At 44.6% G+C, this 15,868-nt stretch overlaps 1 protein-coding gene across 1 annotated transcript; it reads right to left on the reverse strand.

Moving 5' to 3' along the window:
* Positions 1-3,206: 3,206 nt before the first annotated feature.
* On the reverse strand, positions 3,207-12,453 carry LOC101073704 (angiopoietin-related protein 2). The gene is made up of 5 exons (XM_011615202.2): positions 11,957-12,453; positions 7,424-8,324; positions 5,090-5,283; positions 4,154-4,424; positions 3,207-3,933 (listed from the first exon to the last, which is right to left on the reverse strand). Exons 2-5 carry the CDS (start codon positions 8,298-8,300, stop codon positions 3,734-3,736), a joined length of 1,542 nt encoding a protein of 513 aa, XP_011613504.1. The 5' UTR covers positions 8,301-8,324; positions 11,957-12,453; the 3' UTR covers positions 3,207-3,733.
* Between the last annotated feature and the right edge of the window lie 3,415 nt (positions 12,454-15,868).

Below are 15,868 nucleotides of genomic sequence, written 5' to 3' on the forward strand. Positions count from 1 at the left end.
AAAAGACGCCGGTGTGTGTTTTTTTTTATTGGAGGAATTTCTGGGATCTCACTGTTAAATGTTCCACCGTGTTCACTGTTGTGGTTTTGCTGAGCGAGCGCTCGTCAGGGCTCCAATAACATGTGGTGAGTTGTGACAGGAAGACAGAGGGATCATTGCTTAGAAATGAAGCGGAGAGAAGGAGGGGGGGGGTGATTTTATATGCAGACGCATCATGATTTTGGGGCGATTTAGTTTGATTGCGCGTGAGTGTTGCACATCGATTTGAGGTTCAAGGCAGAGACAAATGTCAAATGTCGCTTTGAAAGCTCTGAACAGGGACTTGAACACCATTGTACACACCCGCTCTGCTTAAGCTAATCCGCAAAATCGTGTTCGGTTACTTAAAATCTCCCACCGTCGTTGAGGGCTGCCTTTTGAAGCGCCCCAACGTAACGGTGGGCGACGCCATTCAGCCTCCCACCATCCTGTTCCGCTTCCAGAGTCGGTTAAAGGTGGTGGGATGAAGCGGACCCCTGCGAGCAACCCCCCCACTTCCAAAGAGAGGAGAGGTCAAGGAGAGGTTAAAGTAGTCCTTCCGGGAATGTTGATACTGTCAATGCCTTGAATGGAAATTTACACAGTGGGTAAATCGTGGATGAAGGTGTTACGGGGGACATAAGCCTAGTTTTTACACAGGTTCACCCCCACGAAGTAACAAATCTTTGTTAATAATCTCTGGTTTAATCTAGGAAATAACCACATGGTCCACGTAGTCTGGATGAAGACGAGCGCGCAGTCTGGTTGCAATAAACGCTGCCACGTTGTAGTATTCGCCAAGCACAGACGCAGCGTCAGTGTTGCTCCCTGTCGCTCGGCCAGTTGAGATTCAGACGGTTCGACTCTCGTGCCTTCACAGCTGCTCGTGAGGAGATCGCAGGCTGAGTGGGACGAATGCGACACGTGACCGGCCGAGACAGAGAGGGCTTTTATTGACTTCCCGAGGAACAGCCTGAAACAAGAAAACAAATCCCACAACTGTTGAGCAGTTATCTTCATTCTCTCATTACAGGCTGGGTTTTGACTTCAGGTGCAGCCTTATTGTGCAGGTTTCCCACTTTAACCAGTACGGTGCGGAAGCGGTTTGATGGCAGGAGATGGTCAGAGCCTGGATGAGCTCGCTCAGGTTGAGGTTGAGGTTGAGGTTCATGCGTCATTGTGTCTATCTGGATTCATTCATTCGTGTGTTTGCGGCGCGGTGGCTCCCTCATACGCACGTCGTTCATCTGCTGTCTGGTACAGTAGTCTGCAAAAATTTTCCAGACTCTCATTTCCCAAGCCCAAACTGTCAGGTTTGAAGAATTACCCAAAAGAAATAGCCAAACGCCTTAGTCATGGTCCTGTTTGCTTATGTGGGTCAGAAGAGTCTGTTTCATAACCAGGGAAAACTTCCTGCCAGCACATTTAACAGGAAGTCTGAATCACTGTAGCAGGTGGTCCTGTTTCTTCGGGGATGCTTACTTTTTGCATCGGAACCCATGAAAACGTTGTTCGAAATTCCCCGTGGGGACTTTGTAGCGCGGTGGGATCAGGTTTACTAAGAATGTGCAGCGAGTCTGGCTGGTGGGAGCCCAGGGTGGTTTAAGAAGGGTCCCTTTAGATACACGAGGACATGGATTTTCACAGATGTGAAAGAACAATACACACCAGTTTGGAGGTTCAGGAAATGTGGTTCTGCGCTCTGCTGAGTGAGCACTTGGTTTTCCATGTTGGTTGAGGAGTGGGGCTTTTACAGGCCACCCTTACTGCAGGTTTTCCATCGTGGCAAGTCCTCAGACACGCACAGCTTCCAGAGAGTCTGTCGTCTCTGTTTATGGAGACGAAACGCCGTCCCCTCTTTTACCACTATTAGGCTGATTGACAGAGCAGATTTCAAGCGGTTTCGAGAGGTAATGTGCTGTTGCCAAGGCAACTGCCTATCTAGGAAAACAGAAGGATTTGGTAGCGAGTATTTCATTGCAGTGTGTTTCCGTCTGCCAAGAGCGAGCCCCGGTGATGAATGACTTTCTTTGTTCCATCCCTTTTTTTGTCACGCTGAAAAATGTTTTCTGCTTTGGAATATTTTCCAGCGTGTGCTGTAAAACAAGTGTTCGGAGGAATAATCATGCGACTGCACTTTACAGGAAAACAAATGCCTCTAGCATCTTTTAATGGGAGAAAATCGAAATACCTGCGTTAGGTTTTGTTTTCAAATCCGCTCCAGGCTTCACAAATCCGATGCAGCCTTACTTAGTCATAAGACATGACACTAATGGATTTGGTCATTTCTTTTCTCTCCATTTTCCAGCAGCCACTGGAAATCTTTTTGACACTTTGTAAAGTAAAGGTGGTTTTTGCTGTCGTTAGAGAGGGACTGCTGTTTCCATTATTTTTATTAGCCTGTCACAATTCACCTGTCAGTTGCTGCCGTGCTGCCTCCAAATGCACAGACTTCACGCCTTTATGCAGCCAGCTGCTGTACGACAGAGTCATTCACTGCGGCACATTATGGGCTTCAAATGTACATTTGGATACTGGCTTTTCCTCCCTTTTTCACTGTCCTAACTCGATTAAAATATTTTGTTTTCAATAAACTTCTCACCGTGTCCTGTTCACAATCCTGCTTATAACACTTCTGCAGTTATGTAGAAAAAACAAAAAAGTTTAAAAAAAAAAGTCTGCATGATTCATCCTTTAGGTTGGGGGAACTACACGAGGAACAATTGTTCTAATAAGAATAATCATAATAATAATTCTAGTTGTATTTGATGCAGCTGTTTTTCGTTATTTCATCGCCGGTTCCACTTCATTTTTAAAAGGCTCGGGTTTTTCTGAATTGCTGATCCGTGTGGGGAGAACATGCACACTCCACACAGAAGGACCCCAGAAGGAAGTGGATTGAAACCCAGAACCTTCTCGCTGAGAGGCAACAGCGCCAACCAGTGCAGCAGCCTGCCGCCTGAGTTGTCGGTCGTCTTATTTCATACAGTCATAAAAGTCAAATTGAAGCCAAGCTTGATGTTTTATTGATAAATCTGTCTTGAGGTATGGACCTTTTCCATTCTAAACCAGTTCTCAGCACTGGCTGATACCACAGGCCCAGATGTCTGTGGTTGGCGTGACTGCTGCTTTAGTCTGTAATAAGGTTGGTTTATTCTGAAAACAACAAATAAAAGTAAAAAAAAAAACACGAGCTGTACATATTTTATTGCATCATAATACTGGCATAGCAGGTAATCATACATTATATTACAAACATCTTTTCTGTACAAACACAAAGCTTTGGATCTATTGACATTATACAGTAAATACAGTGCTTGATTCATACAAGCAGATTTGTGGATACCTGTACACGTGTTAGCAGACAATCTAGGATGTCAGATATTATACACCAGTTTGGGTTGGAGAGTATATTTTTATAACTGGCCATTGACAAAAATAAGTCAATAAATGTTGCTTTTTCTATAGATAATGTTGTTATGGGCATATTGTAAAATGAATGGAATAAAGTCACTGGATATGTTTCCTGTGTCAGCCTGATGTGCTCATTTTAAGTCAAGAAGGGAAAATTGGGACGTATGAATAACACGGCAGCGCATATCAGACCCCCGTTGATCCGTCTCTGTTGTCTGCTGTCTAATACTTTGGTTCTTGAGAATGGTTTAGGTGTTTTGGTTTAGTCGAAGCTACAGTACGGTAAGTGTCCCCTGGAGGCCTAGTGGAAGGTGTTTGGGTTTGGACGGATCATCATGACCACTTTTTTGAGAGAATAGGCCCCTCCCCTGAACTCAGCCCAGTAGACTCCATCTTGGTACCGGCTCCGATAGTGTCCGCCTCTATACCAAACCCCGTTCAGATTTGAATGGGCACAGGAGTTGTACCACCAGCCTCCCTTCTGGTAGTGGGCACAGTTCCCTGCAAATCATTGAGAAACAATAGCCGTTAGCTTGTGTGTAGGTAAACGCTTTGGTGGTGGTATTTTTTTACTCCATTTCATGTACTTTAGTGTTTATGTCAATTAACAGTTAATGACAGCACAGCCCGACATTACTAATAACTTAGACAGTCTCAATGGCTCTATTACATATTCGATGTTAAGGAATGTTTAGGAATGGCTAATTCACGTCTATTTTACCTGTGTAGACATCATGGTCCCTGTCCAGCGTCGTGAATTGTTTGCCATTGTGCCACGTAAGGGAGTCGCCGGCGTTGCCGTGGTAACGCCCCACCCTCAGCTTGTAGAAGTCAGCCTCTGGCTCCAGTCGGAAGCTAGCGTACTCTGCAAACACCTTTCTGCCGGACCAGTCCTCCAACGTGATGAGCAGCTTGTAGTTGCCCTGGTTGGTCAGCCAGTAGATGTTCTCCAGCCCCAGCCAGTACTCACCATCTATGTTGCCAAAACCTTGCTGTGTAGACAGAAGCAAAAATAAGAAAATGTGCTTTGGAAAACTTTGAACATTTATTTTGGATAGCTGCAGCACCATTTTGGGTCACAGCAGAGGTTCTATAGGATCATTGTGAGTGGTCAATGTGTGGTTTATGTTGTCTGTTGGATAAATGGAGTCTGTAGCTCACAGCAGGTGGCCAGAGGTCCACTGTTATTTTATTATTGAAACCACAGCGGGATACGCTGCGCGTAGGATAAATTTGCCTTGCTGGATCCTGTCAGATAGTTTTACTCTGGTTCTGGTCAGAGTGTAAGTTGGTTTGTGGATCCCCTTTGCTTGTTCCTGCTTTAAATCATTCAGATCCTACTGATGAGTGAACAATCCACTTTTCAGTCCCTTGTGGTTTAAGGTTGCACTCAGGAACTTCCTGATTAGTAATACAGACAGCAGAGTGCCAATGTGCCGGTTACGTCCAGTTTCCCCACACTTCTTAAGAATGAAGTCCAGTTTATTGATGTGGGTGGAATTATTGAATCATAAGGCTGTGGTGGTGTCCTAAGATTTTCAAGGCTAAACAATTAGCTTTTCATCGCCGCTTCACATCTGGTTAGTGTCAAACCAGCCAACATAAACCACCCACTCCAAACTAAGAGGCCCTTAATGTGGTGAGAGGTTTGTCACACCTTATATGTTTCCCAGTTCCTGAAAAAGTTAACAGAGCCGTCCACCCTCCTCTGAATCACAGTCCAGCCACCTGGGTCGTGTCTCTGGTCACACCACACTTGCATAAGCCGATTGGCGTTCTCTGGCTTCACCAGATACATGCCGCTGGCAGTGTGGCCGTCCTCCAGAGCCTGCAGACAATCCTTAAATGGGCCTGAAGAAAGAAACAAAAAGAGGGCACAAATTGCAAATGGTGCTAAAATAACTGATCGAAAGTAAAGCAATAAATCGAGAAAAGCCAGGATAACAAAGGTCTGCGGGGAAAGGGAATCCCATTAAACACCGAAGGATGTCATTTTAACTCCAGGGTTGACTTTGGCTGCTGTTCTCAGAGGGGAAACGGCTGCAGACTGTGCAGCCAAACAACACACTGGTAGGAGGGTAAAGGGAATCCTGAGTGCTGACTGATGAAACGGTAGCACAACCCGAGGATCGGTGATGAGTTACAGCGCCAGGCTAGGAGTGCGATCACTGGCACAGCTATCGGAAGCTGACCCGTCCTTCATTTGAATTCTGATTAATTTAGCCATTAGTCACAAAACCCTCACTTTGAACTACAAACTAACCGACAAATCTCTTCCCCTTTATTCCAAATTGGGACAGAACCTGAATTCAATTTCCTCTGTGCCTCTTTCCGCTCAGGCAAATGCAACATCTTAAACCGTGTGTGCCGCTCCTCTGCTCGAGCAGGTCACTTCAGGAGGACGGACATTTTATCCAGAATTGGATTTTGGCTTCGCTGAAACAATGTGAAAAGCCAAAAATAAAGAGGCCAAGTAATAAATCAATTCTAAGTCTGTGCAGAACAGAAATTCTCAATGGAGGAATCCATTAGAAGGCTTTAAATCATTTAGAGTGGCATTCCAAAAAGTAATTGATCCTGTTATTCCACATTTTATATCTGCTGAACTTTCCACGATACAAAACGTTGCGCAGTAGCTGCCCCTACGCCAAGTTATGGAGATTGTTCTGGGGATGTTCCTGCAGCAGTAGAACTTTCACGGCGACATTTGGATCCATTTGATGATGCGACTCATCTGGATGCGTTTACATGTCCAATCACAACTCTAAATGTTAAAAAAAAGGTGATAAAAAAAACCTATTAAAGTGACTAATGGTTGCCTTCCTTCATTTTGCTGTGAAAGTTTGTGAAATTTCACGCATGCAGAGTTTTCCATCTGGCACAGATTATCAAGTGTTTAAATAAAAAGGAGACAAATGAAACGAGAACACGGGGTCATGCAAACACCAAGACGTGAGGGGAAGAGTTTTAGGAGCAAAGACTCAAAGAGCTTCAGTTTTAATACACCTGCCATTTTTTTTTCTTTTGTTCATGAACTCACTCTGGCTCCTATCTGTCCCTCAGCCATTCAGCTATGCTGCACAACCCCTCCGTTGAGCAGATACAGCCTGGAAAGCTGTCCTGCCCTACTACTCTCTGTTCTGCCTCTCACTTTGGTGGAACATATGATGGATTCTTGCCTTGGTTACAACTGGAACAAATGACATCACCAACTCTCAGTATCTCATTCCTTCCCCCTCCCCTTTCTGAAGCACCACATTTCTCTTTCTCTCTCTCTCTCTGCCTCCATTCCTGGATTGTGTGTGCCTCTCTGTTCATGTTAAGGGTTTATATAAGGTTTTTGGGGTGTTATTCGCACGATCATGGGCAGGAAATTACTTGCCTCCCTCCAAAGGTTCAGCATGAAGGACCCTTCACATGCAGCACATTGAGAGTAACCGACACTATTGCAAAATTCCAAGGGAAAACCATCCTCTTATTCATGTTCTGAGGGTTTTCTTTTTCACCACAAGTAAGTGAAGGCAATAAAATGGGGAGACTATTCACAAAATATCTCACATCAGGTTTCTCTTTTGATAGGGTGTTGATGTGCCACATGGGCATGGCTCCAGTTTTCCATTGAGGCGCATGTATTTACCCCGCTCATATGCTGTGAGTGCTTGTTTGGGCTGCTAAATGCCAATTACCATAGATGATATGCATCTCAAAAGCCTGCAAACAAGAGTGGCTTTGTTCTCAACAAGAGACCTTTGCTTGAGGAAAGTGTGGACTGGGGAGCAGAGTTTAAACCCGCTATCAATACGAGAATGGGTGTTATTGTTTTATAATTAATGAGCCAGAAGGTTTAGAGCATTAACCATCCATCATTCTTTTTTTTTTTAAAAAAAAGGTAAGAAATTGTGTTTATTTTGTTGCCAATTATGTTTCACACCTGCCTAGATTGGAATGTTGTCAAAAGGTAATTTTGGACTTTTTTTTTTTTTAAACTTACCAGAGGGCTTGTCTGTGGTGGAGGGGCTGTGCGTACCGGTTGGCATCGTTGGGATAACATGTGGTGATTTTTGATCACTCTGGATCTCGTTGCTTATTGGGTTGTTGATTCGTGGAAGGAGAGGCTGCTGGTAAGGCTTGCTGAGAGGTGGTGATGGTGGGGGAGGCTGCGACCTTGGCTGGGCAGCAGGTATGTGGCGAGGAGGTGGGCGGCTTTGGCACTGCTCCTCCAACATGGCAATAAGAGTCGACTGATTTGTGGCCAGAGAAGCCAGATGCTGGTACTTGTGCTCTAGGTCTTTGTATCTACTGGTGAGCTGCTGCATCTGGGAAGTCTGGTTCAAGATTCTGTTCTCCATCTGAGCCAGTTCAAGGGCATTGTCCCTTTTCCTGATGATCTCATGGAGTAGCTGCATGTACAGCTGGGTAACTCTGGAGTTCATGTTTCGACTTTCCTTTCTTAGAAGCTTGACCTCATTGACGATACCTCCGTCCACCTCCACAAGTTGCTGCAGTGTCTCGATCTGCCTCTTCTGTTTCTGTAGCTCCACATTTAGCAGCTCCAACTCCTGCTTGTTGACTCGATTCTCCAGCATTGCCTCGGGCTCCTTGGAGTTTACACAGATGGCTCCAGTCACTTTTTGTTGCGGCACGATGAAAGTGTAGGAACACTTGTCCTGCTGGTTATCAACCGGGGCACGTTTGCTTCTTCTAGGATAGAAAAACTCTTTCTCTAGAACATCCTCACTGCTTTCAAAATCTTGGGATCTATCTCTGCTGTGCCTGTTTTCTGAAATGCTCCCCTCAGTCTGTTGGACACCACAGACCAGTCCATAAACAAGAATGAACCCCAGCAGGACCATTGTATCAAGCTCCATGACTTTTGTCCAACACACCAAAACCTGAGGATAGAGAAGAAAATAGAGAATACGTTTGTATTGTGTTTAAAAACCTCGTCATGACCGTGACATGATTGCAGTTAACAGTACGAACATGCCTGTATCAGTCCAGATCTGTCTTTTTCAATTAAATCTGAATGCCGCTGGGATTGGGCCGTGTGCTTATTGTGACTAGGCATCAATAGAGCCCTTCACAGCTACACTAATGCAGACCAGAAGAAAGGTCGCCCATCGGGGTACCTTGGTCCGATCCTTCATTACCGGTCAGAAGCAATACGCTTAGAAATCCTGTATATACAGCCTGAGAAGGGTTTGAGGTTATTGCAGTTTACAAAAATAGGCCAAACATGACCTGCACTAAAGTACCCCGCTTGTCCCACTGGGTGACCCAGAGACTGTTTTGACTTGGCATCACGGAGCATTCATTTATAATATATAAACCAACAGGCTCATGGTTGCTACCGGTGTCACTAATGATGCTGATCTATTTCCTCATGCTTGAGGTGAAAATCATCATCTACATCAGGCGTGGAGCCTTTGAGAGCTGCTAATCGCCCCCAAAAGAAAATATTTCTTTTGTTTAATGATGTGTTGATCACTGCAGTCAGTTCCGTCGGTGGTAGTGAAGCGTATTTAACTTAGTTTGCTGTGCTGGCTCAGGGTTTGTTTGGGCACTTGCCACTGCTTGTCCTTGACACACAAAAATCTGCTCCCAACTGCAGGTCTGGACATATTCACTCATGGAAAATTTGATATATTACCAGATGATGCTGTTAGAACAAATATTATTGCGTGGAATCAACCCAATCATTGTCCTTTCCAAAAGAGGGAGTTTCAGTGACAGATGGATTAGTGGATGGCTAGTCACTGGGCCCACATTCAAATTTGAGGTGTTTTTTCCTGGCTTTTTTTTTTTTGTTAATTATTTTTGCCTTTTTGTCAGTCAATTCATTTAAAATAATTAATCACTACAATGCCTATGACATAGTGTCTCTCTGGACCTGTTAATCTGGCCCCACAACTTAAAAATAAAGACTGATGGACCTTGTAATGTCTCTTAGAAAATATCTGTGTAGATTCTCGATCATCCAGGTCATAGTTATCCAAGATAGTTTTTTTGTGTCAGCTGGAATGTTTTTCTTCTTTTCTGAAGACATTTCACCTTCTATCCAGAGGTTTCATCAGTTCTCTTAGAAAAGAGATGATAAACTGAAGTCATGAACAACAGCTAATGGTGAAGAGTTAATAAAAGTGATTCTTTATCACTGTCATTATGAGTGCAGTGTTGCTCTAAGATACCACGCCTTAAGCTCATGGGGTACATCTTAATTAAAAGCTGGTGGATATTGGTTTACTGAGGGGTCCTGTGTGGCACCTCCCCAGAGCCACAGGGGCCCTGTCCAATCAAAATGCCTTTTGGAGAAGTATTGACAGCGATCAGCCCCATTCAGGACTGTCTTTTCCACTAGTTTTCCATACCTTTGTGTATCTCAGGAAAATCCTCTCCTGCAAAAAGTCAGCATAAAGAGATCCAAAATGTTTCTGTCTGGTTATCTGGGCACACAGCCAGCACATTAGATTGGAGACACGGAGAGGAAAAGTGCAGTTCTTTCCAAGAACATGACCCTTAGCACATTTTAACCTTCTGGCTTTATCTGTCTCGAATAGAATTTGTAAACACTCCTTTTCACTGAAAAAAAGGAGTTTTATTTGCAGACTAGCAGTTATGTAACTTTTACAATCACCAATAATAGCCTCCACGTAAGCTGTTTCTAAGCTAACGAAGAAGACCAGAGTGGCTGCCTTGTAATTTGCTGATGACTGAGCTTGGTCAGTGGCTCCTGTGGTGCCCCCCCTTCCATCCTTAGCCCAAAATCTGCTGCTTTAGGCTTCACAACTCTTCAAAGCAGACAGGATTTTTGCAGATTGCAATGAAACGTGTGCTTGTGTGCACGTTGGCGAGCCTCTGTTCAATGCATATTCAATTGCAATGCTGTTGCGGCTCAGCCTGTCTCGCAGGGACCGGAGAGAGTCTCATCAGCGCTGACGGAGACAGCCTGTTATTAACCCATCCACCATCTGCCAGAGGGAACAACAGAAAGCCGTCTACTCCTCCTCCTTTGTCGTTGCATTAACAGCCCCCTCAGCTCATTATTGTCCTAACATAATTTTGCGTTAACAAGTTGCCATTGACTGTCAAATCACAGCGATGATTACCTGCCACCACACATTCATCCATTCATTCTCAGGATTCGGAGAATCGCTATTTGCGCACGTTATGCAACGTTATGCGTTAAAATGCAATTCCGATTTCTTCGGCTCGACACCAAAGTGTTTTGGTTTTACTTTGCTCAGGTGGTAAGTCGGTGTTTATTGACTCCACCTCCAGAATTTTACTCAGTGTTAAATCAAGTGTGATTGGGGGTGCAGAGGCTAGGTCAGTGTGTCTTTGCCCAGCACTCCTTTTGGTCATGCTCAGCACATATTAATTAGAAGGTGGGCAGCCCAGCTCAGACTCATGTCTCTTCACCCCAGCACCTCTCATTTAAGCATGGGCAGGGCATTCTTCACATTCTTCGTCACCTCATTAGAGCAAGCCGCCATACAGTCATGGAGAGCAGACGGCGGTGGCAGACGGAGTCAGACCCTCTAGACGCAGGACCACTACTCCCTTTATCCCCGTGGAACCTTTTAATAGACCTACTCCTTGTGCTGACCTAATTCATTCCAACGGACTTTGTTGGAGTTCCTGGCAATCACATCATCGTCATTATCCACAACAGCAGCTCGCAACATGACTGCACAGCTTCTAATTTGTCCAAAGAAAATAGTTTCCTTTAAATGTTGGCAGTCTCCTGCATGACAACAGATATGCGTTAGATCAGAGACAATTTCAGTTTGTTCACAGTAATCTGCACTATTACCCTGCCTTGTGGGTGACCTCATTCTTCTCTCAAGCATGTAATCCTTGTAAGCGTGCAACCTGACAGTGGGACACCATTAACCTCAAGGTACTGCTGAGTTTGAATGCTATAGGATAGCATTTGTTTCGTGGTAAGGAAGTTCTCATTAGGCCTCACGTGGCCCTGGTGAGTCCTTCCGTACCTTGCTTGGGAACTCAGTTAGAGGGGGAGGCAGGGGGTCCTGGGAATCGTTTCAATAAGTCCCAGCATGATGCCTCAAAGCCACCTTATCTAAACATTGGCCCTGGCAACAGCAACAAAGAGGGACTGAGCCTATCCACTTCCCTGTCTTCTCCATGCTGAGGAACATCCTGAAGTTACAGCATGTGACATTCTTAAGCCGTCAATAGTAGTAGTCAAAGATGAGAAAAGAAGTTTCTCTGATGTTGTTCATTATTTACTTCAAACCTCCTTCAACACGGACATGCTCAAGCACCTTAAAAGCCTGCCTCTGGGCAGGAAGCACGTCTGCAGCTCTCCAGCATCCCCTGGCTCTCAACTACCTGTTTCAGCTCCTTTAACTCTCCGGCTATTCATTGCAAAACAGATTCAGTGTGTCTGAGCATAAAACTCTTACAGAACAAGAGAAAACATTTACAGGGCTGTGGCCTCGCAGCTAAAGAAAGGAATGAATGAATAGAGAGATAAACATAAAGGTTAAAATGTGCTTACGAGACGGTTGTAGTATTGATGATGTCCCTTCAATCGCGTTGCCCTGGCAGAGCAGACTCCAGTTTCTTCTGGTAGAAAGTCATTCCAAGTCTGAAGGCTCTTGCTCTCTGACCTATCCAGTCACTCAGTCACCTCAGTCCATTCCAACTCAGAAATACTGCTGTCTTTGAGCCTATTATTATCAGAAGATCATCTTTAGCCCTGCAGGAGGTTAACTTTCCAGAATCTGTGCAGCAAATGTTGAGCAGACGTCTTCAAAAATCCCCTTGATGAACTTTTAAGAAGCAGCCGGACGATGGGGGCTGGTTTTCTGATGAAGGTGAGAGCAGCGTGCCGGGTTGTGTGCTGCCTGTGGCCCGTTAAGAGAAGACTGTCACTGTTCTCTGGGCTGAATCCATCACTTCTGCCTCACAGCTCTGAGAGGCCGTCTTTCTCAGCCGCACCTCCCTCTCCCTCCCTGTCGCACTCTTCAATGATGAAAACTCCTCTCGCAGTGTTTCAGACGGCAGACAAACGGAGCCTCTCCCCCTCTGCTTTTAAAAATGAACGCATTACTTGTTTAAAGCAGCAGCAGCCTTCTTTCTCCACCCCTCCTCCGCATGGCACAAAAGCAATCCGTAAGCACGCACAACACACACATACACACACACACACCCTACTCAAATTTCCAACCTCCTGCCCCCTGGCTACAGATTTGCCACTATTTCTGGCTTGTGTGGTGGTGGACAGCACAGGTCGTACACTGACCAGATCCTAATGGGGCGTGAATGAACACTTGTCCAAGGAGAGATAACAAGGGGGCAGCTGATAGGAAGCAGGTCCAGGTGTTTGACCCCACTTTATGGCCCAGTGTGTCAAAAACAAGCTGATCTGCTCTCCTGCCCTTGAACCAGGGCTCGTTGTGAAGACGGAAGCGCTAATAAAGACAGAGGATAGGAGACGCGTCGGCCTGTCACACAGCGGTGCATGCACGTGCTGTTGATCAGTGTCCACAATATTTAAAGTTTAAAGCAAACAGTTGGTTTCAAATACGGTTGCCTCGGCGGCTGACTGTTTTCTTTGTGTTGTTTCTGTTTTCAATTACCAACATGTTTTTGCCAACACTTGTGTCATTGAGTTTCCTCTGAAAGCACAAAAATGTAAATGGGGGTAATGCAACGAGATTGTGAAAGCCAGTTACGACTGTCCTATTATGTTAATAAATCGTTTGTTTATTCTTTTCTCCACGGCTCTTTAACGCGGTTAGATTTTTTCATAAACATGGTTCTAAGGTTTGAGGAGATGGATGATATTTGCCGTGTAGCTTTGGATTGACCCAGGGGTCGTTTGGACCCTTTTTCATCCCGATCCGGATCTGCTGTTTACCACCAGACGCGCTCCGCGTTTGCCTGCGCGTGTTTACGCGTTTGTGTGCAACAGGGTGCATTTTAAAGTGAATCCCAACCACGTTATCAAGCAGAACGCTGAGGACATACCAGCATTCTAAACATGTGGTGTCAACACTGCGATTCTTCCAGATGTGCTCAGGACAGTATTTACACCCACACGCCTTCTGTCAGAAAGCTGCAGAAAAACAAGAGGGGAAGGAAGTCCAAGCACACCTCGAGTCAGTGACGTCATCCTCTTCATCTGTTAGGCCTTGATGATGATGATGGTTAAAAAGGTAAGAGGTTAATTAGACCTCAGTTACTGAACCCAACACATGTTTCCAATCCTGGGAGTGTATATTTAAACGCCCGCTGATTAACACAGTTGTTAAATGGTTGTTAATTAAGTTTATTTGTGCAAAATACGCTGCTTTGTGTCTGATTATAACATGATGTGATGAAATCTTTTCACATTTGCTCTTTTCTTCTAATCATACAGATGCTGCATTAATCATTACTGTGTTAAACATAATATCCTTTGTTAACGTGGGGATCCAGGATCTATAAATCTTATGAAATATTAATTTATTCTATTAGACTTACTGGCAACTGTTTGGGTATGAGCTGTGCGATTGAGGGGCTTTTCCAAAGAGATAAGACAAAAAACACCTTCTGGGGCAAATAATCTTTATCAAAACATTTCCCAAAACAAAACCGCAAGTTGAGGGCTAGCCTGCTCCTCATGAGCTGTCTCATTTGGCAAATGCACTCCCTCTCTCTCTCTCTCTCTCACACACACACACACACACACACACACACACACACACACACACACATATGAGAACAGTTGACAGTTGGCTGCCCTGGACGCCTTTTTGAGAAGCACAACTCATATGAAGAAAAGAAAAAAGCCGAGACACCGAGAGAGCAGAAGTTCAGCTCCGTCTCCGTTGGTCAGATACAAACTTCCATCAGCTGTTGGGTCCCTTAGAACCGGGGTTATCTCTGATCGCATCATGACATGGGGGAAGGGGGGCTTAGTTTTGAGATACGGTAGAAAGTGAACAAAAAACTCACCAAGCACAAAACTCGTCCATGTCCATGTTGGCCAGAACAAACCAGAGTTCCTTGAAACTGGATTTAAACTACAGTTAATAGATAATAGATTGTTCCCTAATAACCTTTAATAAAATAAAACAATGTACCCTTACAACAAACAATAGAGACAAAGTAATGGAATGGAATGGAAAAATGCTCTATATTTAACACAACATATCATTTTACCTCCATCAGAGGCAGATATGACCATCATTTTATTCATGGTTTATAGCCATTACCATATGTAAACTATACATCAGCGCTGCTGTTCACAGTAGTGAGCTTACCAAGTGGCAGTTTATTATAGTCTTTTTTTTTTCAAGGACAGGATTTGGCAGGCATTAACGTGAGTCTTTTATTGCAGCGTTGTGTTTAATAAAACGTCTCGTTGTTAAGAGTGTTTTACAGAGGAGAGGATGTGTGATGCTCTCCTGCAGGGTAGAAGGAGACTGTTGTTACAGATGGAAGCATTTTAAATGTCAATGAATGGTATGGAAGGAAAATAATGAATGACAGTGTCTCTCTTTGATTTAGGTGTTAAAATCCAATAACACACTGCACTCTAATAGTGCAGGACATGTTGTAAAGGAGACAGGTCCGGTCCAGTTAGTCACGTTAGAGCCCCCGTATGAGCTATTGATGTACTGTAAACTGTCAGAAATGTCCATCAGTGGTTAAAATTTCCATTTGCTATTTCATTACCTTACTGGACCAGATCTGCTTGGGCTCTTCTCTCAAGTCCAAGCGCACAATAGAAAGTTCATGTGTTTTTGGTTTATGGAGGAATCTCTTCATCATTACTCAGCCCTTCAGTAGCCTCGGGGAATTGGTCCCCTGCGTGATTTAACAGATGTAATAAGTCAGGGAAAGCTATTTGCAACAGGCTGCATCTGATATTTGTTGGTGCAACATTCTTTAAGTCACATTTGGTAGAAAAGTCCCACAGAAGATCGACTGTATGTGACCACCGCGGTCCAACGTCTACGTGGTAAACGCTTCAAAGGCAGGTCCACGCTTTCTTAAAGGCATTCTTCTCCCAAGAATGTGCAACTGGCTCTTCCAGGCAAAAAATGCTGGACTCGCAAAAGGTGGAAAGACCATAAATTAAGCCAACTCACAAGTGCTGCCACGTCTTTCTGCCGAGAACCTGAAGGTGGGTCTTACTGAAGACGCGACGATCAAAGGAGCTTTCATGTCTCGGAGCCAACTAAGCTGCTGCCTTCGGTTGTTTGCGCCTCTCGTCTGTTAAACCACATGTGCCACTCGCTGACGTTCGCCGCCGCTACTCAGCAGCCCGGGAAGCTTAGCCGCTTCTTCAAACGCGGGGTGTTTTAAATGACTCACTCCATCTCATCCAAAACCACACAGTTGATGCAGCGATTAAGCCTCTTTTCCATTTCTAATCCTCAGAAGGCAAATGAATGACAGATCGTAAAAGAGGAGAGAG

This window comes from Takifugu rubripes, chromosome 21, assembly GCF_901000725.2.
Source record: "Takifugu rubripes chromosome 21, fTakRub1.2, whole genome shotgun sequence".
In the NCBI taxonomy this organism is placed as follows: Eukaryota; Metazoa; Chordata; class Actinopteri; order Tetraodontiformes; family Tetraodontidae; genus Takifugu; species Takifugu rubripes.